Source organism: Strigops habroptila, chromosome 9 (assembly GCF_004027225.2).
Source record: "Strigops habroptila isolate Jane chromosome 9, bStrHab1.2.pri, whole genome shotgun sequence".
NCBI lineage: Eukaryota > Metazoa > Chordata > Aves > Psittaciformes > Psittacidae > Strigops > Strigops habroptila.
Window position 1 is genome coordinate 20,943,748 of NC_044285.2, and position 24,253 is coordinate 20,968,000.

The following is a 24,253-nucleotide window of genomic DNA, read 5'->3' on the forward strand; positions in this document are numbered from 1 at the left end:
GTTCCAGACGTGGATGTAATACACACTGACAGAAACAGGAAAACATTAAAACAAAGGCCATTTTCATATAATATGTATTTTTCCTGGTAAAGCTGTATGGCTCTCAGACAGAGATTATGTCTTTTCCCTCCCTCACGCTCACAGAAATCCAACCTAAGGCTACCCTGACCATTGGCAAAGCACCCTTGACAGGCCCCCATGTCCAGCACTGCATGGGGACGGGCCTAAAGGTCAGCAAATATTTTGGCTTCTCTATTCTAGTCTCTCCAGGCCTGCTTAAAACTTTCTTCCATAGTCTTCTGCCACAGCAAGGGCTTCAATTACCTAAAGACCTGCAGATCAAGGGCTGCTCAAGAGATCGAGCTTTTAGGGGTGTTCTTGCACAAGTGAAAGAAGTAAGTGTTGCAATTCTGACACATAATTTTGCTGAGGGGGTTGTACTACACCAGTTTGTCAGTTTGAGGTACAGGATGAAGTTTTAGCCACTCCCTTTGTGCAACAGTACTGAGGTCAGATTCAACAGACACCACTACCAATGACACTGGCACTGCTGCTAATGCTGAAATGATGTGAATGGAAATGATAACCTCTATAATAAAGAATCCAAAGTATGTATTAGGAGATACAATCCACGTAACACCAAGGAGTATGTAGACTGGATGGATTTAGGGGACTAAAGAATATTTTTGAGAGTTTTGTTTCAGAGTCCCTTTCCAAAGATGAGATTGGGCATCTGTCATTCACCTTCTAGCTTGCCGAAGCTGAGAACATGGGAAAGCACCAAAAGCACTGCTCTGTCCACCACGTTAAGATAGATATCCATCCTTTCCTCCAGACAGACACACCACCACCTGTAACACATGTAGTAACTCTCATGTGAGAGTTTACAGTGCCAAACCCGACAGCTAAACAGGGCTTTAGCCTGCCTGTTGCTGTGCAGCTCTTGGCACCTGACAATGCTGTTGTTGGTACAGCTGGACTTGGAGTCTCACAAGGGCAAGAATGGAAATGCAGTCAAGCCATCTTCATACCAAAGTTGTCCACTCCCCAACCTCTCTTTTTCCCACCAAGTTTTCAGTTTCACCCATCTCTGTTGATCTGAACTGTTTGCTCCAGAAACTAGCTCCTGAGCTCCAGCAGTCCCTGCCATGAACTCAAATTCACCGGCACACGTGGTGGTTCCCACTTGCCCCAGTTCTGTGTGTTCTGCTGGAAGCCAGGCTGATCACCACAGGCTCTGAGCCACCAGCATTGCAAAATCCAGCAACTCGGCTCAACTTGAAAGAAACCCATCATTTGGGGTATGGATGTTCCCAGCTCCAGCTGTGGTGTCTCAGCCAAGATGGAAGCTGTGCCACCACCCCCACCCCCCCACTGAGTTCTCAGAATGAATTGAGATGGCAAGGCCTCCAAGGAAGGCAGACTTATAATCGTGAGGCAGGGTGGGAGGGAGAAGAGATTCTCTGCGCAGAAACGCTTCTGCAACAGCAGATCTCTCTGATGTGGTGGTTCAGATTCTACAGAACATCCAAACAACTGGCATGTGACAGCTTTGTACCAGGCACTTCTTCCAGACTCCAGTTCTGGGCACAGCCTCTGGTGAGAGACTGTGGTAAATTCCTTAATTCTGGTAAATTCCTAATTAAGGAATTTAAACTGGGACTTGCCTCTCTCCTGTGCGATTCTGCTTCTGAAGCACTGCACTTTTGAGGAGTTTTGCAACTGCCAAGACATGAAAGTGTGTTTGTTATTAACACATCGCTACCTAATTAGGAGACTTAGCAGGGGGCTGCGTATTGCCATGTTCTTTTTCCTCTGTTGCTGACAGTGTTAGATGAAAGTCTCTAGGTATCCCGTTAGGTGACAAGTGAAAATGAGTTCTGTGGCCAAAACTAAGCAATTTGACACAATTTAGTAGAGAGATGGCATTTTCTGCTCAAAAAGGGCCCAGAATTGGAACAGCATGAGGTGTTACAGCCCAAGATCGAGATGCGCTAGCCAAGCTGAGTGGGTGTCTTATGGAGCAGAGCAGCAGTGGGTGCTGAAGTCCAGGACTGAGACATATTGGCAGAGCGCAGATGGGGAATGTTGCCCAGTTTCTGAGAACAACACAGTTTTTATTTTAATTAGGGCTCCTCTGCTCATCTGCATGGCTCAGCACAAACTTTCATCTTCTGAATTTTCCAGGCCTTTATTAGGATCCACCCAAAAAGCCAACCTTCCACTTTTCCCCACTCCTCCCCCAGTGAAGACACGCTGGTAGCAACCACTCTCACCCCTGTATCCTGCTGCTGGCTCCCAACAAACATCACGGGCCAAGCAGCAATGTACACTCTAATTTCATGTACATGGACTGATAGACAGTTCCCACTGTAAAGAGTTTCCAATTCAGATCAAATGAGGCCTGTGATCAAAGACTCTGAGATTTCAGTAAGTCTGATAGCAGAGAAAGCATGATGACACATAGGTGAGTGAGCTGGGCACACAAAACTGGAATAATTGACTTCATGAAGCCTGGGGAACACAGGGAAAAGCAGCAACATGATGAGAATGTTGGAGGGACAGAAGGTAACAGGATTGTGAAGCATCTGTAATGCAGATCCAGCTCCAAGTACTGCCTAATGTTTATTAGCTACAGCTAAAGATTCCATCCCAGCACTGCAGACACGCATGGCCAACCTCAGAAACAATAAAGGAATTCATAGCTGGAGAAAACCCCTCCCCTTCCCACCCTGGGCACAGGCCTCTTTATATATACCCTTTAAGCTGGCCAAAGTAGGTTGAAGGGAATGAGCTCATTTGCATGTATAAATTCAACTTACCAAAGAGCAAGGACAATTGCTTCAAGCTCATGAGTTCCAACTAAGAAAAACAGGTCTTCATAGCTCCCTTGGGAACTGGAAGCTTTGGCTTCCAACCCTCCCCTTGCCCATATATTCATCCCCTTTCCTCTTGCCTCCTGCCTAACCAGCTCCTGGCAAATCCCCTGTTCCTCAAACCAGAGCCTGTGGTCAAGAAAAGCAAGCTCAGGGAGGTCATTAAAAAGATTCCACACAAACATCTGTCAGCTCCAAGTGGCTGCTGAGAGCATGTGCCATGTGAGCAACTCTTCATAGCTAATTTTCAAACAAGCTGGAAACGTCTCTCTTGTTCGCCTCCTGCAGACAAAGTCTTCTTTCCCCTTTTTTCTTTTTTGCTGAAGGGAACAAGTTCCATTTCCAATAACTGAAGGCTGATTAAACCCACTGTGCCCCCCCCAGTCATAAGCAGCTCATACCATGAAACAGTGTCAAGAAAAGGATTTCTTATACAAAGGGCTTCACATAACCAGGGAGAAGAAATAAAGGAAAACTGTTGACATTAAGTTTTGATTTAACTCTTTCCATTCTAAAAACCATTAACCCTTAGTTTTCTCTTGCTATGCTTTTAATAAAAGTATTCCAGCAAAACCTCTTGAAATCAGCATGTTGTATCTTTGAAATGACACACAGCACTGAACCAGAAGCAAGCAGCTTGCTACTTCCACAATTAAACAGGTATTTAATTAATACTTTTTACTCAGCCCAGGTGAACTCCTGTGAATCCAAGAGGCCAGTGTCCTTTTCTGTTACCTCTAAGTAAAATGAGTGGGGCACTGGGTGGCTCAGATGAAGGAAATAAGGAGCTCAACTCCAGTTCTCAGCTGATAGTTTCACCTCTAATTCAGCTGTTAGGCAAATCTAGATCTACATCGGCTTAAAACAAATGCCAACTGAGAAACTGCTGTTTAGCTCTTTAACCAAACAGGTTCTCTAAGGGAACTTCTTTTCTTTTTCTAAACCTTTTATTTTTGTTGGCAGGAATGAGGGTCATAAAACAAATCTTTCAATTACCCTTGCAGTCCCATTCAAGTCCTCTGACAGAATTGTGCACGCAGACTGAACACCAGCAGTTTATGGAGAGCAAATAGCATGGTTCCTCATGAGCAGCTTCGATTCTGTTGATGTGGAAACTCCACCTGTCCTGGCAGGAGAAAGGACAACTTCAGTCTCCAGCACAACAATGCAGAACACTGCATTAACATCAGGTGAAAAACTAATCACCCCAAAATGGAATCATGGCTTAATTCCCCAAAGCACTGCTGTATTAGCTAGGTTATCTGCTTGCAGCCTAACCTTCTGATGACATGGTACTAATAATGGGGTCCCCGAGCTGCGACACGCTATGTGTCGTGGCTGCCTTACGGGCATGTTTGATTATGATGTTCTGTGACACGGCTATAAATACACCCGTTCCCACAGGTGCAGACCTGATTGCAGTGAGCAGCGAGGGGCTTTGGCGGGTATTTGCTCTGTTCTCACCCAGTGTAGCATTGCCTGCTTGAGCGGGAGGGCTGTTTATAACTGCGCAAGCCTCACAGGCCTATCCCCCAGGGAGCTGGAGTACAGAAGCAAGCGAGGTTTCATAATCACATACACATCAAACGTTAGCAGGAAAAGTGCCGAAGGGAAAGAAAGAGTAAATTTGTTCAAATGAAAAAGCCTACTGACAAAACTCAAAGACCACCTGAGCAAAGGGAAAAGGGGATTATATCTTAACAGACCAACTCTGGTGGGCTGAATGTAGGTCTGAAAGGAGATGAAGATAATTGCTCCTTTACAGGGCACTTTCGCAGGGAGTTATTTGAGGAAAACGGAGTGTTTGAGGATTTCTTGAAGAACAGGGAAGGTGGCTAGACCTCTACTTTGTTTTAAACGATTCTGTTCTTAAAGATCATTATATTATCATAACCCTTTAGGCTCATAAAACCAGTCCATGCCCCTATAAAAACCAACCACTGCCAGTGAGGAGGGTTTTTCTCCCTCTCTCCTTCCCCGGCAATTCCAGCGCCCATCACCTGCCTGTCCTGCTCACTCTGCACTCTCAGTCCTCACTTGCCCTGAGGACAACTTCACAGAACAGAACAATCATAAATAACTCAGGAAGTCCTCTTTGGTAAGGACTAGTAAGAGAGAGAACCTGATGGGCAGCCAAACAACCCAAGGGTCAGACGTGAATCCATAACAGCTGCTGTACATCAGCTGTTGACTGAATACTAATCCCTGCATCCCAAAAAGAAAAACATCGACTAAAAGCCTTCTGCAACCCATCTCCTTTACTGTTTGTTTTGTCAGTCAAAGGAGATGACAATCACTCACAACACAGCACTGAATAAGGAAATTATCAGCTGCCTCAGCCAACGCACTATGGTGCGCAGTTGTCAAACTCTTGCAGATTCTGTCAGAAGTCTTCAAGCTAATGCTTCTATGATTTCTAAAGAAGCCCAGAAAAACTCCCTTTGATTAAAAAGGGAAACCTCCTTTTTGACTTGCTACACCACCTCTGCGACGGGATGAAAGGCCGCAAAGGGCGCACTCTCCCGCTGCTCCCTGCACAGCCTGCCACAGGAGCAGCGTGGGTAGAAAGCCCATGAAGTCAACCTGGAGAAGGCACAGAAGAGGCCAAGACCAGAAACTATACTACAAACGAAGAATATATAGTAGTATATATTCTATATATATAGAATATATATAGGCTGTAGTATATATTCTACAGCCAGTGATTAGCCTCAGGTCAGTGGCTGGTTTGCTGGACACCAGCTGGTCAGACAGAGGCACTGGTGTGAGTCAGGGCAAGAGAAAGGCACTGGCCTGCTTTGGGCAGAATGTAAATACAACACACAGACCCACAAAGATGCTGGGCGACAAAGGGCAGAGGAAAACGGGCAGCGTAAGGAAGAAGCCGAGGGGAGGGGAGGGTGCTGGTACCACGTACAGAGGAGTCCGCAGGCACGATGCCCTAACAGGCTTCCCCTCCGCGCTGCTGCCCAGTCTGAACGGCTCTCGGCCCGGTGCCGGGCTGGCCGGGGCTAGTGTGTCCCCAGCAGCGCCTGAGGCGCAGCGGTGCCCGTGAGGCGCCCGCAGCCCCGCCATGTCCCCTCACGACGCGCTGGCGCAGCTCCCACCCCGCACTCCGTAGGCAGCAGCGCCGCTACCTCCGCAAGATACGCTGGTTGCGCAAGGCCCGCCTCTATTCCCAAAGCGGCTTTACAACAGCGAGCGGCCGGCGGGGGCGGGGCGCTACGGAGGCGGCGTAAGGAGGCCCCGGCTGGTCACGTCCCTCCTCAGGCGCAGCGCAGCGCGGCGCGGCGGGGCGGGGCGGGGCGAAGTGAAGCGGGCAGGGCGCGATGTGGCAGCGGTCGGTGTGCGTGGGCCTGCTGGCCCTGGCGTTGGGCTACCTGTGCCTGCTGGGCCCCGAGCTGTCCCTGTCGGCGCTGTGGCACCTCTCCCCCTCTCTGCTGAGCACGCTGCGCCGCGCCGGCTCGCTCGAGGGCCGCATGGTGTCGGCCTGGCAGGCGGCCATCGTCCGCCCGGCCCGCGGGTGGGCGCGCGTGGCCGTCGGGTAGGTGCGGGCAGCGCGCGGCGCGGCGGGCTCGGGAGAGCGCGCCCCTGGCGGCGGGGCGGGGAGCGGCAGGCGGGGAGGGCGCCCCTGGCGGCGGGGCGGGCTGTGATTCCATACATCCATCTGTGTGTGTGTGTGTGTGTGTATACAGGGTCTGAGGGAGCGCAGTCCGGCAATGAATAGGTGTGAGAGACAAGTTTCTAAAGCCTTTGCAATAGGGGAGCTAGTGGTGCGGGGTTGCAAAGGAGGGAGGTGGAGAGGGAAGGGAGAGGAGGAGGTGGCGGATGCCCCTTCCTCTTTCACATGGATCTTAAATGCTCGCTGTAAGTCTGACCGTTACATGTAGCGCTTGACTCGCTTTCTCTTAAACACAAGGCCATGACAGGATACCTTGGCTTTGACCAGAAGATTTGGCCTTCAGGTGTTGGAAGAAGTGGCTGTGCCTCGATGGCTGTGTGGCTGTAGAGTTTTAATTGGGGTCTGTCCTGTGTTATGGTCAATGCAGGCTTTTTCTTGTCAATGCATGACAAAACAGGTTTTGCAGTGCGCCATGTAGTCCTCTGTTTGCTACAGCTTACTAGAAAAGACCCAAGTATCTTCGTTTTAATCCTTGTTTTCTTCTTTGGTTTGAAGTGGTTGAACACGTGTATGATTTATACACACAGCCCAAACACTTGGGGCCTCAAGGTTCAACAGCAAACATGGTTCCTTAGTGCCATATCTCTGCTGTTAAGGGAGATAATTCAAGCTCGAAGGGTGTTAGCGGAGGAATAGCAGGGAGAGAGAAGACAGTTGGAAGAGGATTAGAGGTCTCTCACTTGAAAGAAGTGTGACTTGCTTGTTGCCCCCTTAATGATTCATTAAAACATCAAATCGCTGACCTTTTCTTACAGTGAGTTTGGGGGTAAAGTGCTGCTTGAGCTCGTTCATTCTTTGGTTTTCTTTTCTCTGCTGGGAGAGGGGATTTTCCTCTCCATAGCTTATGAGACAACGCACAGTACAGAGGGCTTCTGAGCTGTTACTTCATGTACAAAAAGCTTCAGGAGTTTTAACGTCCTTCATTTTGTGTATTGTGGCCTTCGTGTGTTGCGGCCCAGATCACACGTGAAAGGTCACTGACAAGGAGGAATCATAAATGGCTGCGTGTTTCACACCAACACGTCAGCGGGCGCTGGCATCTGTAGTGTCTGGGGGTATAGATGCAGTTAGAGATCCTGCAGAACTTCTATAGATCATTTGGATCCCTGTTAGGGAAGCACAGGGCAGAGGAGCAGAACTTGCACTGGACAGCAGTTCTGGAAGATGCTTTAGTAATTGCTGGTATTGTCACAGTAATCCCCAGCACAAACACAGGCTGGGGGAGACTGGATGGAGCAGCCCTGAGGAGAAGGACTTGGGGTGTTGGTCAGTGAGAGGCTCCCCATGACCCGGCTTCAGTGTGCGCTTGAGTCCAGAACCCCCCCGTGTGCTGGGCTGCACCCCCAGAGCGTGAGCAGCAGCTCAGGGAGGGGATCCTGCCCCTCTGCTGCGCTCTGGGGAGACCCCCCCTGCAGTCCTGATCCAGCTCTGGGGCAACAGCACAAGAGGGACGTGGAGCTGCTGGAGCGAGGCCAGAGGAGGCCCCGGAGCTGCTGCGAGGGCTGGAGCAGCTCTGCTCTGGAGCCAGGCTGAGAGAGCTGGGCTGGGGCAGCCTGGAGAAGAGAAGGCTCCTGAAGGGGAGACCTTAGAGCAGCTCCAGTGCCTAAAGGGGCTCCAGGAAACCTGGAGAGGGGCTTTGGACAAGGGCCTGTAGGGACAGGACAAGGGGAATGGCTTTAACCTGCCAGAGGGGAGACTGAGATGAGCTCTGAGGCAGAAGCTCTTCCCTGTGAGGGTGCTGAGGCGCTGGCACAGACTTTTCCCAGAGAAGCTGTGGCTGCCCCATCCCTGGCAGTGTTCAAGGCCAGGTTGGACACAGGGGCTTGGAGCAACCTGCTCTAGTGGAAGGTGTCCCTGCCCGTGGCAGGGGTTGGAACTGGATGAGCTTTAAGATCCCTTCCAACACAAACCACTCTGGGATTCCATAATACTGGTATCTCCCTGAAACCAAGGAGTAGAAACAAGGGCAAGTGTTCATAAACATTCTTCCTGGGAGCCTGGTTCCAGTCCAGAAACTTCCTGCTTCTCTGGTCTGAACCAGACTGTGTTTAAATTGAAGTAATTGATAAGAACTAGGGGCTGGAAGATTGGAGCCACAGGTTAGACCTTAGGTAAAGCCCAGATCTGCTGAAATAGTTCCATAACTGCTACAGGATTGTTCTCCTGCCTGCATGGTTTGAGGGAAGGTGCCATGCTGTTTATGGAAATTCAGGATGGTCCTTTGGAAATGGCACTTTTCAACTGACACACTGCTCTCTTGACATGTTATAAACAGAACCAGCCTATGTGAGGGGTGTTTGTAGGGAGGGCTTTGCTTATTGTCCAGAGCAGTTGAAACTCAAGAGGCTGATCTGGTAGACTTAAATACTTTCAGTTTTGTTTTGAACAGTTTTGAATTGCATGTACGTTTTAAACCCAAAATATGTGAAATTTTAGAAGCTTCTTTATTTTAAGAATTAAAACCACTATTCTTGTGCCTGTTCTTGTTCTGAGCAAGCCTAAGGCAGAAAATGAATTACAACACGTACTGTCACATACGCACCCACCTTTGGACCACACGGCTTGTTTGAATTCAGCAGGATGTTAGAGATCCTTCTCTTCTCTGTGGTACTGCAGCACATCAAAAGTATGTCAAAAGGAGAATGCTTTAGTAGAGAGATTCAGGAAATTCACATGCCTTTGTGGGCTTGTTTTTCATGTGGTTGGTTGTTATGCCCCTCAGGGTGACGGCTGCAAACAGCAAACATTACTGGCTGGGGAGCGCTCTCCTTGTATCCCCTCACAACTGCCCAGGGGTGGGTGCAGTTTGCCCAGGGTGCGTTTTCCTCTCTTGCAGCGTCAATGCCTGCGTGGACGTGGTTCTGTCAGGTGTGAAGCTGTTGGAGGCGCTCGGTGTGGAGCCCAGGGATGGGAAGAACCACGCCGTGCTGAGCTCCCGGCGGGACCTGGGAGAGGCGTTCGCTCACTTCATGGACAAGGGGGCGGCTGCCGAGCGCTTCTTCAGCGACGCCGAGTCCTTCCACCACATCGCCCGCACAGCCTCGGAGCACCCTGGGGCTCAGGTGTGTCTCACCTGAAGATAAGCTCTGAGAAGCACCTTTCTGTTTTGTGCATCGTTGGTGACGTCTGTTCTCTCTCTAGTGAGGGTACAAACATTTAGGAAAGCAACTGATGGTACAGCTTGAGTGCGTTCATGACTTCCTGCAGACCTCTGCACTTGCTGCGATAGAAGGGGGTTAAATAGTCTATCCCCTGCTTGCTTTCCCCAAACTGAAATGTCAGTCTAAAGTGCTTCTGTAAGAAAGTGATGTGGGAGCCAGTGATGCTGTAAAAGGGGCTCTAACATATTGTCTTGATGTGACAGGAAATAGATCCAAGCATTAGGAGTTGTAAAGGCTCCGATCAGCTTCAGCTACGTAACTCAGGATTTCATTTCTCTCTAGGACTGATGAAAAGCACTGAATATATTCTTTCTGAAGTCTCCCTTTCCAAAAGCAAAGCTTTGTTGCTGTAATTTATACTGGGTCTACTGAATCAGCTTGATACCTCACTTGGTGTTAACTACTTTCTACAAACTGCTTAAATGCCACTTTCTGTGCAGTTCACCAGCTGGAAAGTTCACATTCTCGAAACGAGGAAGAGCTCTAAATGCCTTTTAATGGTCAAGACTCTCCTGGTATCCCACCACATTTGCTACATTGGAATTTCCGGAATCGCCTAATTGGCAATTTGGATCGCCTAATTATTAGCTGTAGCCTTCTATAGCCTGTTTACTGTCACCTCCGAGTGCCTATGATCCTCCTGACAATCTATATTCCTTGCTTTCAAAGCTCACATCGAGTTTTCTCACTTGAAAGTTTGACCTTTCTTACCTGAAGAAACTCCATGTGGGCACAGGCACCTTGATCTCAAACTGTTGCAGTTTTTAAATGCTTGCTAAAATCCCACCAGTTGCCAGCTGAGAACCTGCACAGAAGTAAGGGCTGTTTGTGTTATGGATCAATTGATTTTTACAGGGCTGTTATCTGAAGGCGAATATTTAAATTGAAAAGAAGTCAGAGAACACTCAACTCGCTCAGATCTCACAGAGGGTTGTAACATTGTTTGGCCTTCAGCCCCAATAAGCTTTATTAACTTGTGTAATGCCAAAATCTCTGTACCAAGAACTAAGCATGTCTAAAGCTATCAAAGTGAGGGAGTGCCCATACCTGCCCCTCTTTGTTTTACAGCTGTATGTAGGAGGAAACGCTGCTCTCATTGGTCAGAAGCTTGCAACAAATCCAGACCTGAAGGTACCCAAAAATGTCACGCTATTTGCTTGTCTGTAATGAGGCTCCCATTGCTTCCCTGTAGACTTGGGGGGTGCAGTGATAGGATAAGGGGAATGGCTTTAACCTGCCAGAGGGGAGATTGAGATGAGCTCTGAGGCAGAAGCTCTTCCCTGTGAGGGTGCTGAGGCGCTGGCACAGACTTTTCCCAGAGAAGCTGTGGCTGCCCCATCCCTGGCAGTGTTCAAGGCCAGGTTGGACACAGGGGCTTGGAGCAACCTGCTCTAGTGGAAGGTGTCCCTGCCCATGGCAGGGGGTTGGAGCTGGATGAGCTGTAAGGTCCCTTCGACCCAAACCAGGCTGGGATTCTATGATTCCATGTTGCTGTTATTTCTTAGGAACATATGGTTGGTCTTCCAAGTTGAAAAGCATAGCTGATTTTTTTTAAATGAAATTAATATTATTATTTTAAATCAATTGTCCAGGTAATGCTTAAATGCACTGCAGTGGTGGCAAGGGACATGGCAGGGAAACCTGCATTGGGTGTTCTTGTTTTCTAGATCCTCCTTTGTGGCCCAGTTGGTCCTAAACTCCATGAACTACTTGATGACAACGTGGTTGTGCCACCTGAATCCATGCAGGAAAGAGATGAATTCCATCTTATCTTGGAGTATCAAGCAGGTACTTTGCCAAAGGCTGAACGTTAGATGGGAACTCCAGACATCACTAAGATATTCCTGGCTGTAAAGCTGTTGGGTTTTGAACCACTTAATTCCGGGACCATGTACAGACATCTAAGAGTCTTTTGAAACCTTCTCCCTTTGCATTACGGTGAATGTAAGGACAGACTCATGCTGCTGGCTTGACATCTCTTTGGTTCTGTATACTATAACTAAAGAAACCAAGTGGATTTTGATCTTGTTGCAGTGCATAGCCTACACAGACCTGATGGGTCTCATTCTAAAGCTGTAGGAACACTACAACAGTCCAGTAATGTTCTCTGAAAACAGAAAGGTACTGTGTAACCACATGCAGGTGAAATTCAGGGTAGCCCTAATGTAATGGCTAAACCAAATCTGAGTGTATTTTCTTGCTGTTTTGAATGGTTTCACTGGTCCTGTCTCAAAATGCAGCTTGAGGAAGACTTCCATTGGTGTGACAGAAGAGGGAGTATTTAGCAAGGAGGGAAAGCCAAAGAATCATCTTAATCAAACTCGTTTAGCAGCAAAACTAAGCTGGAGCAGCACCCAGAGCATCCACTCTGGCTGAAAGAACGTTACTATAACTGACAAGTACTGTAGCTCAGTAGCCAATGGAGAATACACTAATCTTTAAGTAAATCTTAGTGGTCTTGCTCCTGGTTAGATGATACATTAGTACATGATGTCTGCTTTTCTCAGTATCTTTGTTCTCAGGGGAGAACTGCTCTCTTGAGACTCTGTGGATCTGTGTCCTAGAGAAAACTTTGTCACAAGACTTCTGTAAGAGGAAACAGCACAGATGGCTGTTAATGCTGGTTTAGTGGCTTTTCCACGAATGCTGGTCGTATTCTCCATAGTATAACCTGTATACAGCCTGGGAGAGTGAGTGAAGAAGTATGCAGGCTGGTTCTGAGGTAGAGATTCTACCTATAACAGACTCAAAAATGCTTGTGCCTCAAGAGCTTTCTGTTCCAGCTGCATTTATTTATTCCCTTACATTTCTTTCTGAGCAGTTACCATAACTGGCACAAGGAACTGCCTGAACAGAGACACATGAACAGATGGGGAAAGCTGGCAGAGGGCTGCCCAGTTGGACCATGGCTTGTGTAATTTGTGTCCTCTGGAGGCTCGCTGTCGGTACCCTGACTTCTCATGGCTCAGTGTCCCAGAGATGGAGCCCATTTAATCTGTGATCTTACCCAGGAATAAAACGGTTTACACACACAGCACTGATGCAGCTCTCTTCTGCAGATCATTTCTGGGAGCTGTGCAGTTGGGTACAGTCAGAGCCATGAGAGTTTCCAGGGTGTATCTTCATGATACAGCTTGAGTCGAGCCAGCGCGGGGTGGTTGCCAGAGGGAGAAAGTCTCCCCTCTCTCTGCACATCCTGCACACTCCAAATGTTTGGCTTGAGCTGGCTGTGACACTCGCCTAATGTCATGCTAAACTGATTAAAACATCACAAAGCTTGCAAACCCAACCACGTATTGAATTTTCCTTCTGATCCAAGAAGCATCTAAATGAGGCAGAGGGAGTGAATGAATGAATGAAGACAAGAGCAAGATTTCTCATATGGCTGGCCGTATGGGCACAGTCATGTTGTGTAATCATGCCTTTGGATTCCAGCAGGATACCCCAAAACTATCTCCAGACACATGGTTTGATTTGCTTCTCTTCTGAGCTAACCTGCTCCTGTTTGTTTCACCCCAGGTGAAGAGTGGGGACGAGTGAGAGCACCCAATGCCAACCGCTTCATCTTCTCCCACGACCTATCAAATGGCGCCTTAAACATGCTGGAAGTGTTTGTGTCCAGCCTGGATGAATTTCAGCCAGATCTGGTGGTGCTCTCAGGACTTCACATGATGGAAGGCCAGAGCAAGGAGATGCGGCAGAGACGACTTATGGAGGTGAGATGCTCCAATACCAGTGTCTCCTTAATTTCCAGTCCAGGAAGTGCTTCGTGGCAGTGTCTTGCTTTCCCAGGTGGGAACTTGAAAGCAGGCTGTGTCTACGTATCTCCCACAAACCTTTTCAGTGTTGCATGCTAAAAGAAGGATGTGAACTATCAGAATGGTAAAAGCCTACTCCTGTAACACTGATGGTTCTTAGATTCAGTGGGCTGTCTAGGGGAGAAAAGGTATGGTCTGGTTCTCTGGTTGGAGTATGATAACCTAATTACTGGTGGCTAAATTACATTGGTTTTCCTATCCCAGATACTAAGATGATCAAGGTTCTAATCGAGATTTGCATTCTTTAAGCGGCATCGGTGTTAGATAATCCAAGAGGCAGCTTTCTCATGTGAGCCCAAAGGAGCTACACAAGTTTTCTTCTGACTTGCAGCTCGGTTCCTCTCTTACAGCCAAGTGCCCTCGATGCAGTGCACTAGCATTATTCTTTTTCTGTGTTCTAGGATCAGCTGCTCCAGATTCATGAGGTTTCTGAGTTAGTCCATTAGGAGCTGAGCTGGTGCAGATCAGGGTTAGATAAGAGTCTTCCTGCTCTGGGATTCTGAAAACTAAAAGTTGTTTTTATTTCTTCCCCTTAGTACATTCTCGTCAGACATCTCATTTGGAATTGTGTTTAAATCCACCCACAAGAGGATTAAAGGATGTGTATTTCTGAGTCAAACCCACTTTGTGCTGTTTCTTCATGAATTTGTGTTTTAGGGTGGTTGTTTTTATTTCCCTGTCTGCTGTAGGCTGTGGCCTCCATCTCTGACATCCCCACTGACATCCCTATACACCTGGAGCTGGCCAGTATGACCGACCAAGATTTTATGAGCAACATAATGCATCAGGTAAGGAAAATGAAAGGACATGCTCTATTCATCAGTTTCCTTTTCTTCAGTGTCAAAATGCACAAACTGGTATACAAATATAGAAATGAAAACTTAAAATTAAGGCTGTTCATTTAAGGTAAGTGCAGAACATGGGTTTAATGCATGCTGTGGTACTCTGAATGCTTCTATTTTCTCTGCTGAGCTTACAAGAGTTGCCCAGAGAAGCTGTGGCTGCCCCATCCCTGGCAGTGTTCAAGGCCAGGTTGGACACAGGGGCTTGGAGCAACCTGCTCTAGTGGAAGGTGTCCCTGCCCATGGCAGGGGGTTGGAGCTGGATGGGCTTTAAGGTCCTTTCAAGCCAAACCAGTCTGGGGTTCTATGATTCAGTAAAAACAGGCGCAACACACCCGGGCTCTGCTCTCTGGTCTTTCTAGGCTATTTTGCAGTCACAGCGGGAAAGTCACCCAGGAGCAATACTGGCAACTCCTCAGATACAATTACCTTTGGCTGGTTTAGATCCAGCAGGCTTGCAACTGTCTAGAAGAAACCAGGATTTGAATTCGAGCTGAGTTGATAATGCTCAAAAACCCCTCAATTTCTCTGCAGGATTTCTTTCCTGCAAGCCTTGCTGGTTCCTTGTTTAGTTTGACACACTAATCTCAGTGTTATGAGTGTTTCATGTGCATTTGATGTTTTGTTACTCTTTGCTGTCAAAGTGCACAAAATGAGCATGCCCCCTTGCTGTGAAAGCTTTCTTTGGCTGAGTCATTCTTGCAAATTGTAGACTGGGGCAGCTTGTGCAGTGACTGTGGCCTGCATCTCTCCAGGACACAGGTGCTCCTTTCTGCTGGGCACACTGGTGACAGAGCCAGTGATGGGTACTGTTAAAAACAACACCCTGAAGGAGGAGGGCCAGAGTCTGATTCTCTCTCTGGAGGAAGAACTGTTGTTTCTGTGTTTCTGTTAGCAGGTCTTTCCCCTGGTGAACTCCATTGGGCTGAACGAACAGGAGCTGCTGTTCCTCACGCAGGCTGCCTCTGGTCCTCACGCCTCCCTCACTTCCTGGAGCGGCATTCCCGATGTGGGTGTTGTCAGCGACATCCTCTTCTGGATCCTGAAGGAGCACGGGAAGACCACGGAGCGGGCCTCTGATCTCACACGGATCCACTTCCACACCCTGGCCTACCACATCCTTGTCACTGTGGATGGGTACTGGGGCAACCAGGCTGCTGCTGTGGCAGCTGGAGCTAGAGCAGCGGGGACTCAGGCCTGCGCCACTGAAACCATCGACACCACCAAAGTCTTTCTTAAAGCTCCTTTGGAGTTTGTGACCTCCCAGATAGAGGCACCTTCCAAAATCTCTTTAAATCCAGATGAGCCAGTGGTGCATTGGCACCGAGAAGGCATTTCCTTCCATTTCACTCCTGTTTTGGTGTGTAAAGATCCTGTCCGGACCGTGGGACTTGGGGATGCTATTTCAGCTGAAGGACTGCTATATTCGGAAGCATATCCTCAATAGAAAACTAAGACCTCCTTTTTCTCCAGTACTGTACTGTGTCTGAGGAACCATGGAGTAGGATTTCAGGCAGTGGTGGTATAGGAACAGAATCAGGTTGTGGTGGGTTTTCTGGATATAACTGAAAAAAGAGCCAAAGAATAATTCCAGGTATAAACTGTCCAGCACATTCCAGTCACTGACAGTGACTTGAACGCTTCACGTTTAGGTACAGGCGTTTTGGTATTTAATGTGAAAATGGGCTTTGCTTTGTCTTAAGCATGTAGGGAGGGAAATGAGTGTTGAGATCCCTGTTTGGAACTCCAAATGGCTCTTGTTCTGTTAGTGCTGGAAAGTAGAGCAGCCAGGAGGAGTTCCTGGTGCGGATCCCAGGGAGAATGCTGTCTTCCCTCTGCTAAACTAAAAATAAAAGGCTCTTGCATTATCTCCTCCCAGCACCTTGCTGGTGGCAAGAGCAAACCTTCTGCTTGCTTTGTGTGAGGATGGAATCTTTTGCCTTTCAGCCTCAGTGTCCCTGGCCTTGGGGAGAGCCAGAGTCCCAAAATGTGACGCACGCTGCACAACTCCTTAAATGCACCCACAAAACCTGGCTCAAGGCTGCCTAGATTTACCCTGGGTATCTGTTGTCTCTCTACTAAAGGTATCCAGCTGAGCCCTAGTAGCCTGTGCTTAGTTTTTTGGGGGAAACTAGAAGTGAAGATGATCAGGATTTATATTTGAGGAGTTTTATTTGCTTGCCGGGTAAACCACAAAGCAATACTTGTGGTTGCTGTGCACTGAATCCCTTCTTTGCTAACAGTGGGTGCTTAGATCTGGTATTTTGGAGAACTGTGGAGTGCTGGAGACTAATTTTTAGTTGTTGCTTGAGCAAAGTTGTGCAATTTTCTTCAGTTTCCCTGCCCTCCATTCAAGTGTTAATATACTGGGGAATCTGGAGGCACACAAGCCACAACAGCCTTTTTCAGGTAAGACTGAAGGTGAGGAAGGCATTTTATAGGGTTTGATGGTTTTTTTCTCTTTGACTGGGTCACTGAGAGTTTCTTTTCTCTGGACAGCCTTTGACATTAAACAAGTACAACCATGTGTCCTTGTTACATGCTTTCTTTATATTGTTTTCCTCTCTCCTTTCCTTCTCTCCTTGACTCTTTCCAGCCACATGCTGTGGGTTGCACAGCACCAGCGTGATGTTTGTCTCTTTCCAGCATGGTTCCAGCAGGAACTTCAAGTGTGTTTGCACAGGTATCATACATGTTTTCTCAGTATAACTGGATTAAATGCAATCAATGTGTCTACACAAGCCTGGGCCCTACCAGACTTTGTAGGAGGTCGCCTGAGGTCAGTCTTAGCATCAGATTGGAGGGAGGAGAGTCCATACTGCTTAGGCTGGAGGGATCCGTTTCACTCTTATGTCCTATTGCTGTCAGTGATATTCTCCTATTGGAAAATGCCATTGTGAATGCTCTGTAAGGATAAAAATTGACAGCTTTTGTAACTGTCCTGACTTAGCACACAGTGCTGCCTGTCACCATGTGTTTAACTGCTGCTTTCCCTCTGAGCAAAGTCTTCTGTGTTGGACCAGTTAAGAAATACAGTCAGTGCAGTGTTTTCCTGCAGCCTATCCCATCTTCTGTTGCATCTCAGCATGTTATCTCAGGTGCAGGATCTTCCTAAGACTGGAAGTATTTCTACCTAGAGTAATTTTTTATGATCATTGATAAACTGTAGCAGGGGACTTGGAGTTCTGCGTTAGCCTTCCTACAGAAACAATCAATCTTCTCCTTTCAGCCCTGTGAAGGCCTGAGGCCATTTGCAAGGTTATTTGGCCACCTTTGAGCATAGCCGCCTGGTCCCGCCTGCATCCTGCCAGCTGGAGAACTGACCTGTGCTGACGCTGGGTCCCGCTTTCCCGACACTCCACCAAGCTGGGGGGAGTCTTGAGCTGGAAACAAAACCAAATACACACAAGCTGTCACCAGCAACGGCCCTGCTGCTGGATTTCACTTCTCCCTTCCAAAACCAGTGGATTGGACTGGTATTGCCTTACGGCCATTTAAAATCACATAACTGCACTAACAGAACTTGTCCAAGAGTAACTTCTGCTTGTGTTCAACAGGAGGGTTACAGGCCTGAATTAGCTTTTTGTTAAGCTACTTTGAAGGAAGAATTGCTATAAACAAGTCTGAAGAAGAGCTTTATTACTTAAAATTCATCCTGACCTAGAAGCTGAACTCTCATTATGATTATTATTACTAACTCCTCCTTCCTGCTGCTCCTGCTCTTTCTCACCAGTTAATATTCCTTCTTTGGCCTGTGAATGCCTGGCACGGAGTCACTTCTCAACAGCAGCTCGACTGCTGCTCTGTCTCTGTCTGCTTTGATCAGGCCTTGAGAACTCACCTGCTCCCCAGATTCACTTACCAAGGCTAACTCTTCACAAGCGTGACCTGTTAAAGATCTATCATTGCTATCCTTGATTAAGGTTTGAAACAATCTATATGATAATAAAACTGGATGGGATGGCAGGGCCCAGCAGCCTGTCTGTGCTGCATGTTCCACAGGCTGTGAACATGATGCACTTCACTTCCCTCTGCCCCCCCACCTTCATTATGGCTTGTGGAGTCTCTTGGAGTCCTTCTCCTGCCCATGTAGCTGCCTCGCATCACTGTACAGCTGCAGTAGTGACAACAAAGCAAAGCTGCTTTGTCTTTATCAGACCTTGCTGAACAACCCACGTGGAAATAGCTACTGGAGGTTGTTAGGTCTGTATAAGGGGAAAAAACAGTGAAATTTCTATTGATTGTGGGTTTGTGGTTGTGTATTTTACAAAAAAAATCCAACCCAAGTCGCTGGTAGGTGAGAGGTTTTTAAACAAACTTATCTAATGGATTAGAAACCACCAGATCTCCCTTCACCAGGAAGAAACAGAACAGTTGCAAAAGTACCAAAGCTTCAAACCCAGGCTTGAAGTGATCTCTGCTTTCCACTCTTGTCTCTACAAAAACTGTCTGTTCTTGTGGGTTACACATACCTCTGAATCCACAGCGCTGGATGGCTCAAGCCTCAGCTAGCCCTGTACTTCTGGACAGAAGGGTTTCCACTGGACATGTTTATTCCCCACATAGTTTGCTGAAGATGCAATAGATGAGCTCATCCCTGTGACAGCAAGCTAGCAGCTTGGGTTGGAACTAGATGAGCTTTAAGTTCCCTTCCAACCCAAACCAGTCTGGGATTCTGTGAACTCCAGTTACCCTAAAAGCTGTTTAAACCTTTTGCTGTTGGGCTCTTTTTGTGGATCTTGCAGCTTATGTGAGCGCTGATGCTGTTGTCAAGGAGTGAGCAGCCAGACTGTCCCTCTCCATGTTGATACTTGGCACCGGTTGCTGGTCCCTGTGCTTGGAGCAGTCTGTGCTGAAGCAGTGCTCACGAGTACTCGTGTCACACAGTGTGCTCTGTTGCTGTTTCTGCTGTAAGGAAACTCATCCAGCATCTGAGTACATTTGGAAGAACCATAGAAAAATGGAAAAAACCTGCATTATATTTTTGTGGCTTTAGTTGGACTGTATTTACATCCTGCATTAAATCAGTATTTTAATGCGAATGTTTGGTTCAAGCTGTATTAATTGTGTTCTTCTGTAGTGCAGTTAAAGTTTTGGTAAAAGCACACAGTTGAGTTTTAAACCTGTGGTCATACCAAAGGCTTATGCTTTAAATAAAATACGTTTATAGACTCATTGGTTAAAACCAGCCAGAACAGACTCCGAACAAAGACTGTCTCATGCTCTTCATTCAATAACTAGTGAGGTTACTAGAGAGAGAAATGAGAATAGTAAAGGTTGTTTTTGCTCTTTGTTTTTAAAGCTTCAGTGCTAAGGGGCAGAGGAAGGCTATTTGCAGCCTATTTTGCTCTCCTCATGCCTATCTCTTTCTGCTTCAGCAATACCGAGTTTGGTGAAGCTCTTTAGTAAAGTGATCTTAGAGCCAGAAATGACTGTTTGGTCTGTTCAGAGACATCAGATGAAGAAGTTCTCTTCTGTAACAGATGGAGCAGCTTCTTGTATAACATCTCAGGTGGAACCTACGTGCTGACCAGACTGAATCTTCAGGGAGTTCTTGATCCAGACTCTTGTGGGAGGATGTTCTCTCAGCAGAGGGAAGAAGTGCAGGTTGGAAACAGCACGCATGGCCATTACCTTCTGTGCCAGAAGCTCGGGACGGCGTCTGTTCCAAACAGCTCGCTGTCACTTGAACACTGAGCCTGGCATCAGCCTTTACTGAGGAGATCTCTCAGGAGCTGAAGAACACAAATGCTGGTGGCTGAGGAGGAAGGATCTCACTAAAGTGCAAGCGGGGGAGACAAAAAAATACACCCTGAAAACCTCCCCTATGAGTTTCTCAAGAAAGCAGCTCCTTTGTCAGCACAGCCTAGGTAAAACTGGGTTCAAATCTCACCTGTATCTATACTGATACCCGGGGTTTGGTGCAGTTTGCTTTGAGAGTGGTAAAGCTTTCCATGTAGCAGAACTGTGTTTCCTGCTATATAAAACTTCTTGGCAGATGAACAAGTTATAATCCATCCTCTTTGTGTAGTGCATTTATGAGTGGAGCTTATTGTTTTAGTCAAGTTTGTGTTTCTTATTCAGCGTTGAGACTTGTCTGTCTCTGTAGAAGAAACCGAAAACCACTTCCCAAGGGGGAAGTCTAAACCTTTAACACCTTCCACAAGAGCAGGAGGTTGAGTAGGACCCAAGGTCCACCTTGCTCAATACAGCCTAGCACTGACCACAACTGGGCAAACCAGATCCTGTACAGGAGCAGGGCAAGATCCTGCCTGTATGATAAATCAGCAGCCCGTTGGCTCGGGGACCTCAAAGCCAGTTTATCTGGGTTGAATACCCGCTGCTGAGCAGACGGATCATTACTCTTGGCTGAAACAAGGCCCAAGTGCTGCTGTCTGAGGGACTCGGAGTTTCTTTTCTGGGAGGCAGTCAAGCTGCAGCCTACCTTGTAAGCTCTGATTTAACCTCTTTGATGATACACAGCTTCCTAAAAAGGGGAGAAAACCCTCCTGAAGCAGATGGTTTCTACTTCCCTAGAAACTAAGCTCATTATTCTTTTCAGTCTTCAAATTTCAATTAGGGGCCGAAAAGAGAAGATGAGAATCTGGCTGATGCCAGAAACAGGTTTTGGAACATAAGGTGTGATTTCCAAACTCCCTAAATGACTGAGTACAGGCCTGCTGAAAAAGCCCTTGCTTAATTCCAGTTGAAAGAACTGTTTGGCCTCATTCTCATCATTAGGTAACATAAGAAAAGCTCTCCATAAAGATACCACGAATTTGCTGTATGCAAATGCCATCATCACCATACCCAGGGGGAGGAGAGGGGACAGGACAAGGAACTGCAGTTCTGTTTATTATCCAACCATAATTACATCTTCAAAAATGCTTCCTTAGACACGAAGCTCCCTTCTGCTCCCTTCGAATGCAGGAAGTAACAAGGTGCTGCTGCTCCTTTTCATAGAAGAACTGATTAATCGTCTACAGAAGCTTCCCACTAAAATATATATTTATTTTAAACACCTTTACAGAACCTCCAAACAAGCAGAGGGCAGGGGAAAGCAGCTTGTAAAAGCCAAAAAAAGAGGCATAAGCAGATGGAGCTAAAATCTTCCTGTATTGACAGTGCTGGTGCTCACCCACCTGTAATGCTCTGGTCACTGTTCCTTGTGTGGGGGCTTCTTCAAAGCCTTTGTGATAAGACTAAAAGATCACAATAATCAATTGCTATTGGGAAAGAACATCTTGAACTGAAGTTTTGGGGGCGATTTAAGAGTTGCCATATTCTGCCTCCCTCTGCTCTGCAATCCTAACCTCTTCTCCACAGGCGCTCCATCATGCTGCAGTAACCTGCCGTGTAAGATGGTTAATGTGAATACAAGTGTCTGCACTGTACCTGCTCACACTGCTGCGCCTCTGGTTTGTTCCAATCTGCCAGGGCTCCACAAAAGATTCTCTGTTTTCTTCAACTCTAGCACAAGGGAAGACTTACAGGAGCGCTGCCCTGACACAAAACCCAGTGGTACAGGACAGCTGGGGGGAAAAAGCCATATTTGAGATAAGCAGGCAGTTTTGGCAATCAAAACAGAGGAGAAAGTGAAGGGTTCCTACTCTCTTAGTGTTCTCCAGGGAGCAGGATAGCACTTTAGTTCCTTGTTGCACTCTAAAGATGCATTAATGTCATTTTGGATAATAGCAGCTAACCACAAAGCACAACTGAAGGATGTTAATGTATCCAGAGTCGTGGTCATGCTGCTTTTACATTGTTGCTACAGAGGAGCTGCCATCACTAACGCTCCTCTGCTGGATTTGTTAATTGTGGAGTGACACAAGGCAACAGCACAGAGCTAAAAGCAGAAAATCCACGCTGGGTGGCTTAACCAGCAAACACTCATCCCCAAAGCTCCAGTTTCAGAAGTCCCACAGCCATGGCAGCTTTGTGTACGCCTCAGTACGCAGGGGGGAGGATGAGAAAAACTACTTAACCCAATACTTGATGCAAAGTATCATGGTTCCACCTTTAGTTCCCAAAAGCAGTTGGCTTAGGACCTGTACCAAGCTCTGGATAAATCCCAGAGGCAACAAACTGACAGTAGCAAAGAAGAGGAAGGCTGAGATTGTGCTATTCAAGGGTAAAAACATTTTGAAAGCATCTCTAGTGCCACGTGGGCATTAAAATTCCCTGCTCTGCTCACCAAGGGGCTGCTTTGCTGCCTTGCAGCTCCAGTAAACAACTTCTCCTAAACTGCAACTGTCAGGAGGGTGTAACTAAACCATTCAGAGCATGGCTGCTCATATTAAAACAATTTACATTCAGCACTGAGGCTGACCTATCATCTTTGCTGCAAAGCCTTCTTCATTTTTTCCCCTGCAAACCAATCTTACACCCCATGCTGGGCAATACAAACTTCAAGGCAGAACTCCAAACCCATGGGCAGAGCTTTCCTGAGGCTCATTTACCCTGTTTCTCAGCACAATGAGGCATTTGGCAGACTTTCCTGCTAGCTGCTTCCCCAACAGCCAGCCTTGAGCACCCGCCTTGCCATGGGCCAGCTCTGCAACCTAATGCTAAGCATTAGCTGCCACAGAGAAGCTTAAGCTTCAGGGTAAGCCAGGCTGTGCTAGTCCTGAGCCTGGCTTCCTGCTCTGCACTTGCCCTGGTGAGGTGCTACCTTCACCTCTGAGCATTATTACCACTGACCTTACTACAGCCTCTGTAGGGCTTCCTCCATGCTTACAAGTTCAGCCACTGGAAGGGTTTGATCTCTTCGGGGTTCAGGATCCTAAGTCTCTACTGCTGGCTTTTCTAAACATACTGGGTACCTCAGCATCCTTCTGGAGGACTTACACCAAACCCCTGAAGACTGCCAACCCTGCGGAGAGATGGATCTCCATCCTCCAGCCTCTCGCAGTAAGCTGTGACCACAGTAACAGTAGCTACACAGAAACCTCTTCCGGTTGCTGCAACTACCCCTTGGGACAAGGCAGAGACCACATGCTAAAATCATCAACAGAAACTGCTGTATTTAGACTGACTGACAGGGGTGAGGCCCCTGAGGATCAGGGCGAGGGCAGGTCCCTTTCCCACATCAGCAGGCAGCTGGAGACGCTCCTGCACCCGCCTGTCCTGACCAGAGTCCCTCCTATTCTACTGCCTGGGAGCTCTTGTGCTTCTCTTTCCTCTGCTCCTCAGTTGCTGCTGGTGCCGGGGTTTCCTCAGGGCTGATTTCTGAGCCTGCTTCTGGTTCCAGGGGCAGTGAGGGAGACTTTGCAAGTGGGGCTGGAGCTCCAGCACCTGGGGAGAGAACACAGTTACAGTCACTGTACGACTACCCGTGTTTTGTCTATTCTCTTTGCCCTTCCAGGCAGCATGGAGATGCAGAACAACCACAACTATCAGTTACTCTCAGGTTTCTTCTGTCCATCCATAGCACTCAACTCTTTTGTGAGTTATCCAGTCAGAGACCTTACAGTACCCAAAGTTCTGCTGAAGGGAGGCCCAGTATCTCATTCAGCTGGGCTGCTGTGGTAAGTCAGTACAAGCTTAGACATTAATTAATGCTTTGGAAAGGAAAACAGTTACACCGAAGCTGGTTTATACTCAGGTATCGTTTTCAGTTCACAGTTTTAGCAGACTCAGGGAGAGTTTCCAGGCAGTTCAAATAGCTACTTTGAGAATAAAACCAAAACTGCCATGCTCAAGTTGTTTCTACACTTAAATTTGGGCTGACAAGTGAGGAGTTGAACCAGCTCCATTCTCTGATATGGATAATGAAGTCCTTCAGGTAAGCCCTAAACTCCTTTTACATTTTATTTTTCAGCTTTTCTGGCTTAGTGTTCCCTGCATGGAAAGTTTGTTCCATGCATGAGAAATG

At 47.4% G+C, this 24,253-nt stretch overlaps 2 protein-coding genes and 1 long non-coding RNA gene across 13 annotated transcripts in view; 1 reads left to right on the top strand and 2 right to left on the bottom strand.

Moving 5' to 3' along the window:
* The window catches only part of LOC115612823, a 47,224-nt gene extending 40,820 nt beyond the window's left edge, over nucleotides 1–6,404 (bottom strand). The window contains exons 1-2 of one of the 2 annotated variants that reach the window (XR_003993168.1): nucleotides 6,257–6,404; nucleotides 3,873–4,002 (exon numbers count right to left, since the gene is read on the bottom strand). This is a non-coding gene — a long non-coding RNA (uncharacterized LOC115612823). Of the gene's footprint in view, nucleotides 1–3,872; nucleotides 4,003–6,013; nucleotides 6,115–6,256 lie in introns of those variants that run through there. The other variant, XR_003993167.1, reaches the window with a different exon arrangement.
* ADPGK (ADP dependent glucokinase) lies at nucleotides 6,106–16,906 on the top strand. Of its 3 annotated transcripts, none has more exons than XM_030497608.1 (7): nucleotides 6,106–6,420; nucleotides 9,395–9,620; nucleotides 10,788–10,850; nucleotides 11,387–11,507; nucleotides 13,239–13,435; nucleotides 14,227–14,325; nucleotides 15,278–16,906. In XM_030497608.1, exons 1-7 carry the CDS (start codon nucleotides 6,206–6,208, stop codon nucleotides 15,824–15,826), a joined length of 1,470 nt encoding a protein of 489 aa, XP_030353468.1. In that variant the 5' UTR covers nucleotides 6,106–6,205; the 3' UTR covers nucleotides 15,827–16,906. The 3 variants fall into 3 exon arrangements, with proteins under 3 accessions (XP_030353468.1, XP_030353467.1, XP_030353469.1); XM_030497607.2 differs by having other exon boundaries at nucleotides 6,119–6,420; nucleotides 15,275–16,906; XM_030497609.1 differs by lacking the exon at nucleotides 6,106–6,420 and having other exon boundaries at nucleotides 9,170–9,620; nucleotides 15,275–16,906.
* A 4,311-nt stretch (nucleotides 16,907–21,217) lies between these two features.
* BBS4 (Bardet-Biedl syndrome 4) overlaps nucleotides 21,218–24,253 on the bottom strand; it is a 44,447-nt gene continuing 41,411 nt past the window's right edge. For all 8 annotated transcript variants that reach the window (XM_030497722.1, XM_030497723.1, XM_030497724.1 and 5 more), the window contains one exon: nucleotides 21,218–23,673. In XM_030497722.1, the coding sequence (XP_030353582.1) occupies nucleotides 23,522–23,673 (152 nt within the window). In that variant the 3' untranslated portion in view covers nucleotides 21,218–23,521. The remainder of the gene's footprint in view (nucleotides 23,674–24,253) is intronic.

Coding starts and splice junctions, on each gene's coding strand:
- ADPGK (XM_030497607.2), top strand. CDS start 6,206: ATGTGGCAGCGGTCGGTGTGCGTGGGCCTGCTGGCCCTGGCGTTGGGC. Junction 9,621..10,787: donor CGGAGCACCCTGGGGCTCAG/GTGTGTCTCACC, acceptor TTTGTTTTACAG/CTGTATGTAGGAGGAAACGC. Junction 14,326..15,274: donor TGAGCAACATAATGCATCAG/GTAAGGAAAATG, acceptor TGTTTCTGTTAG/CAGGTCTTTCCCCTGGTGAA.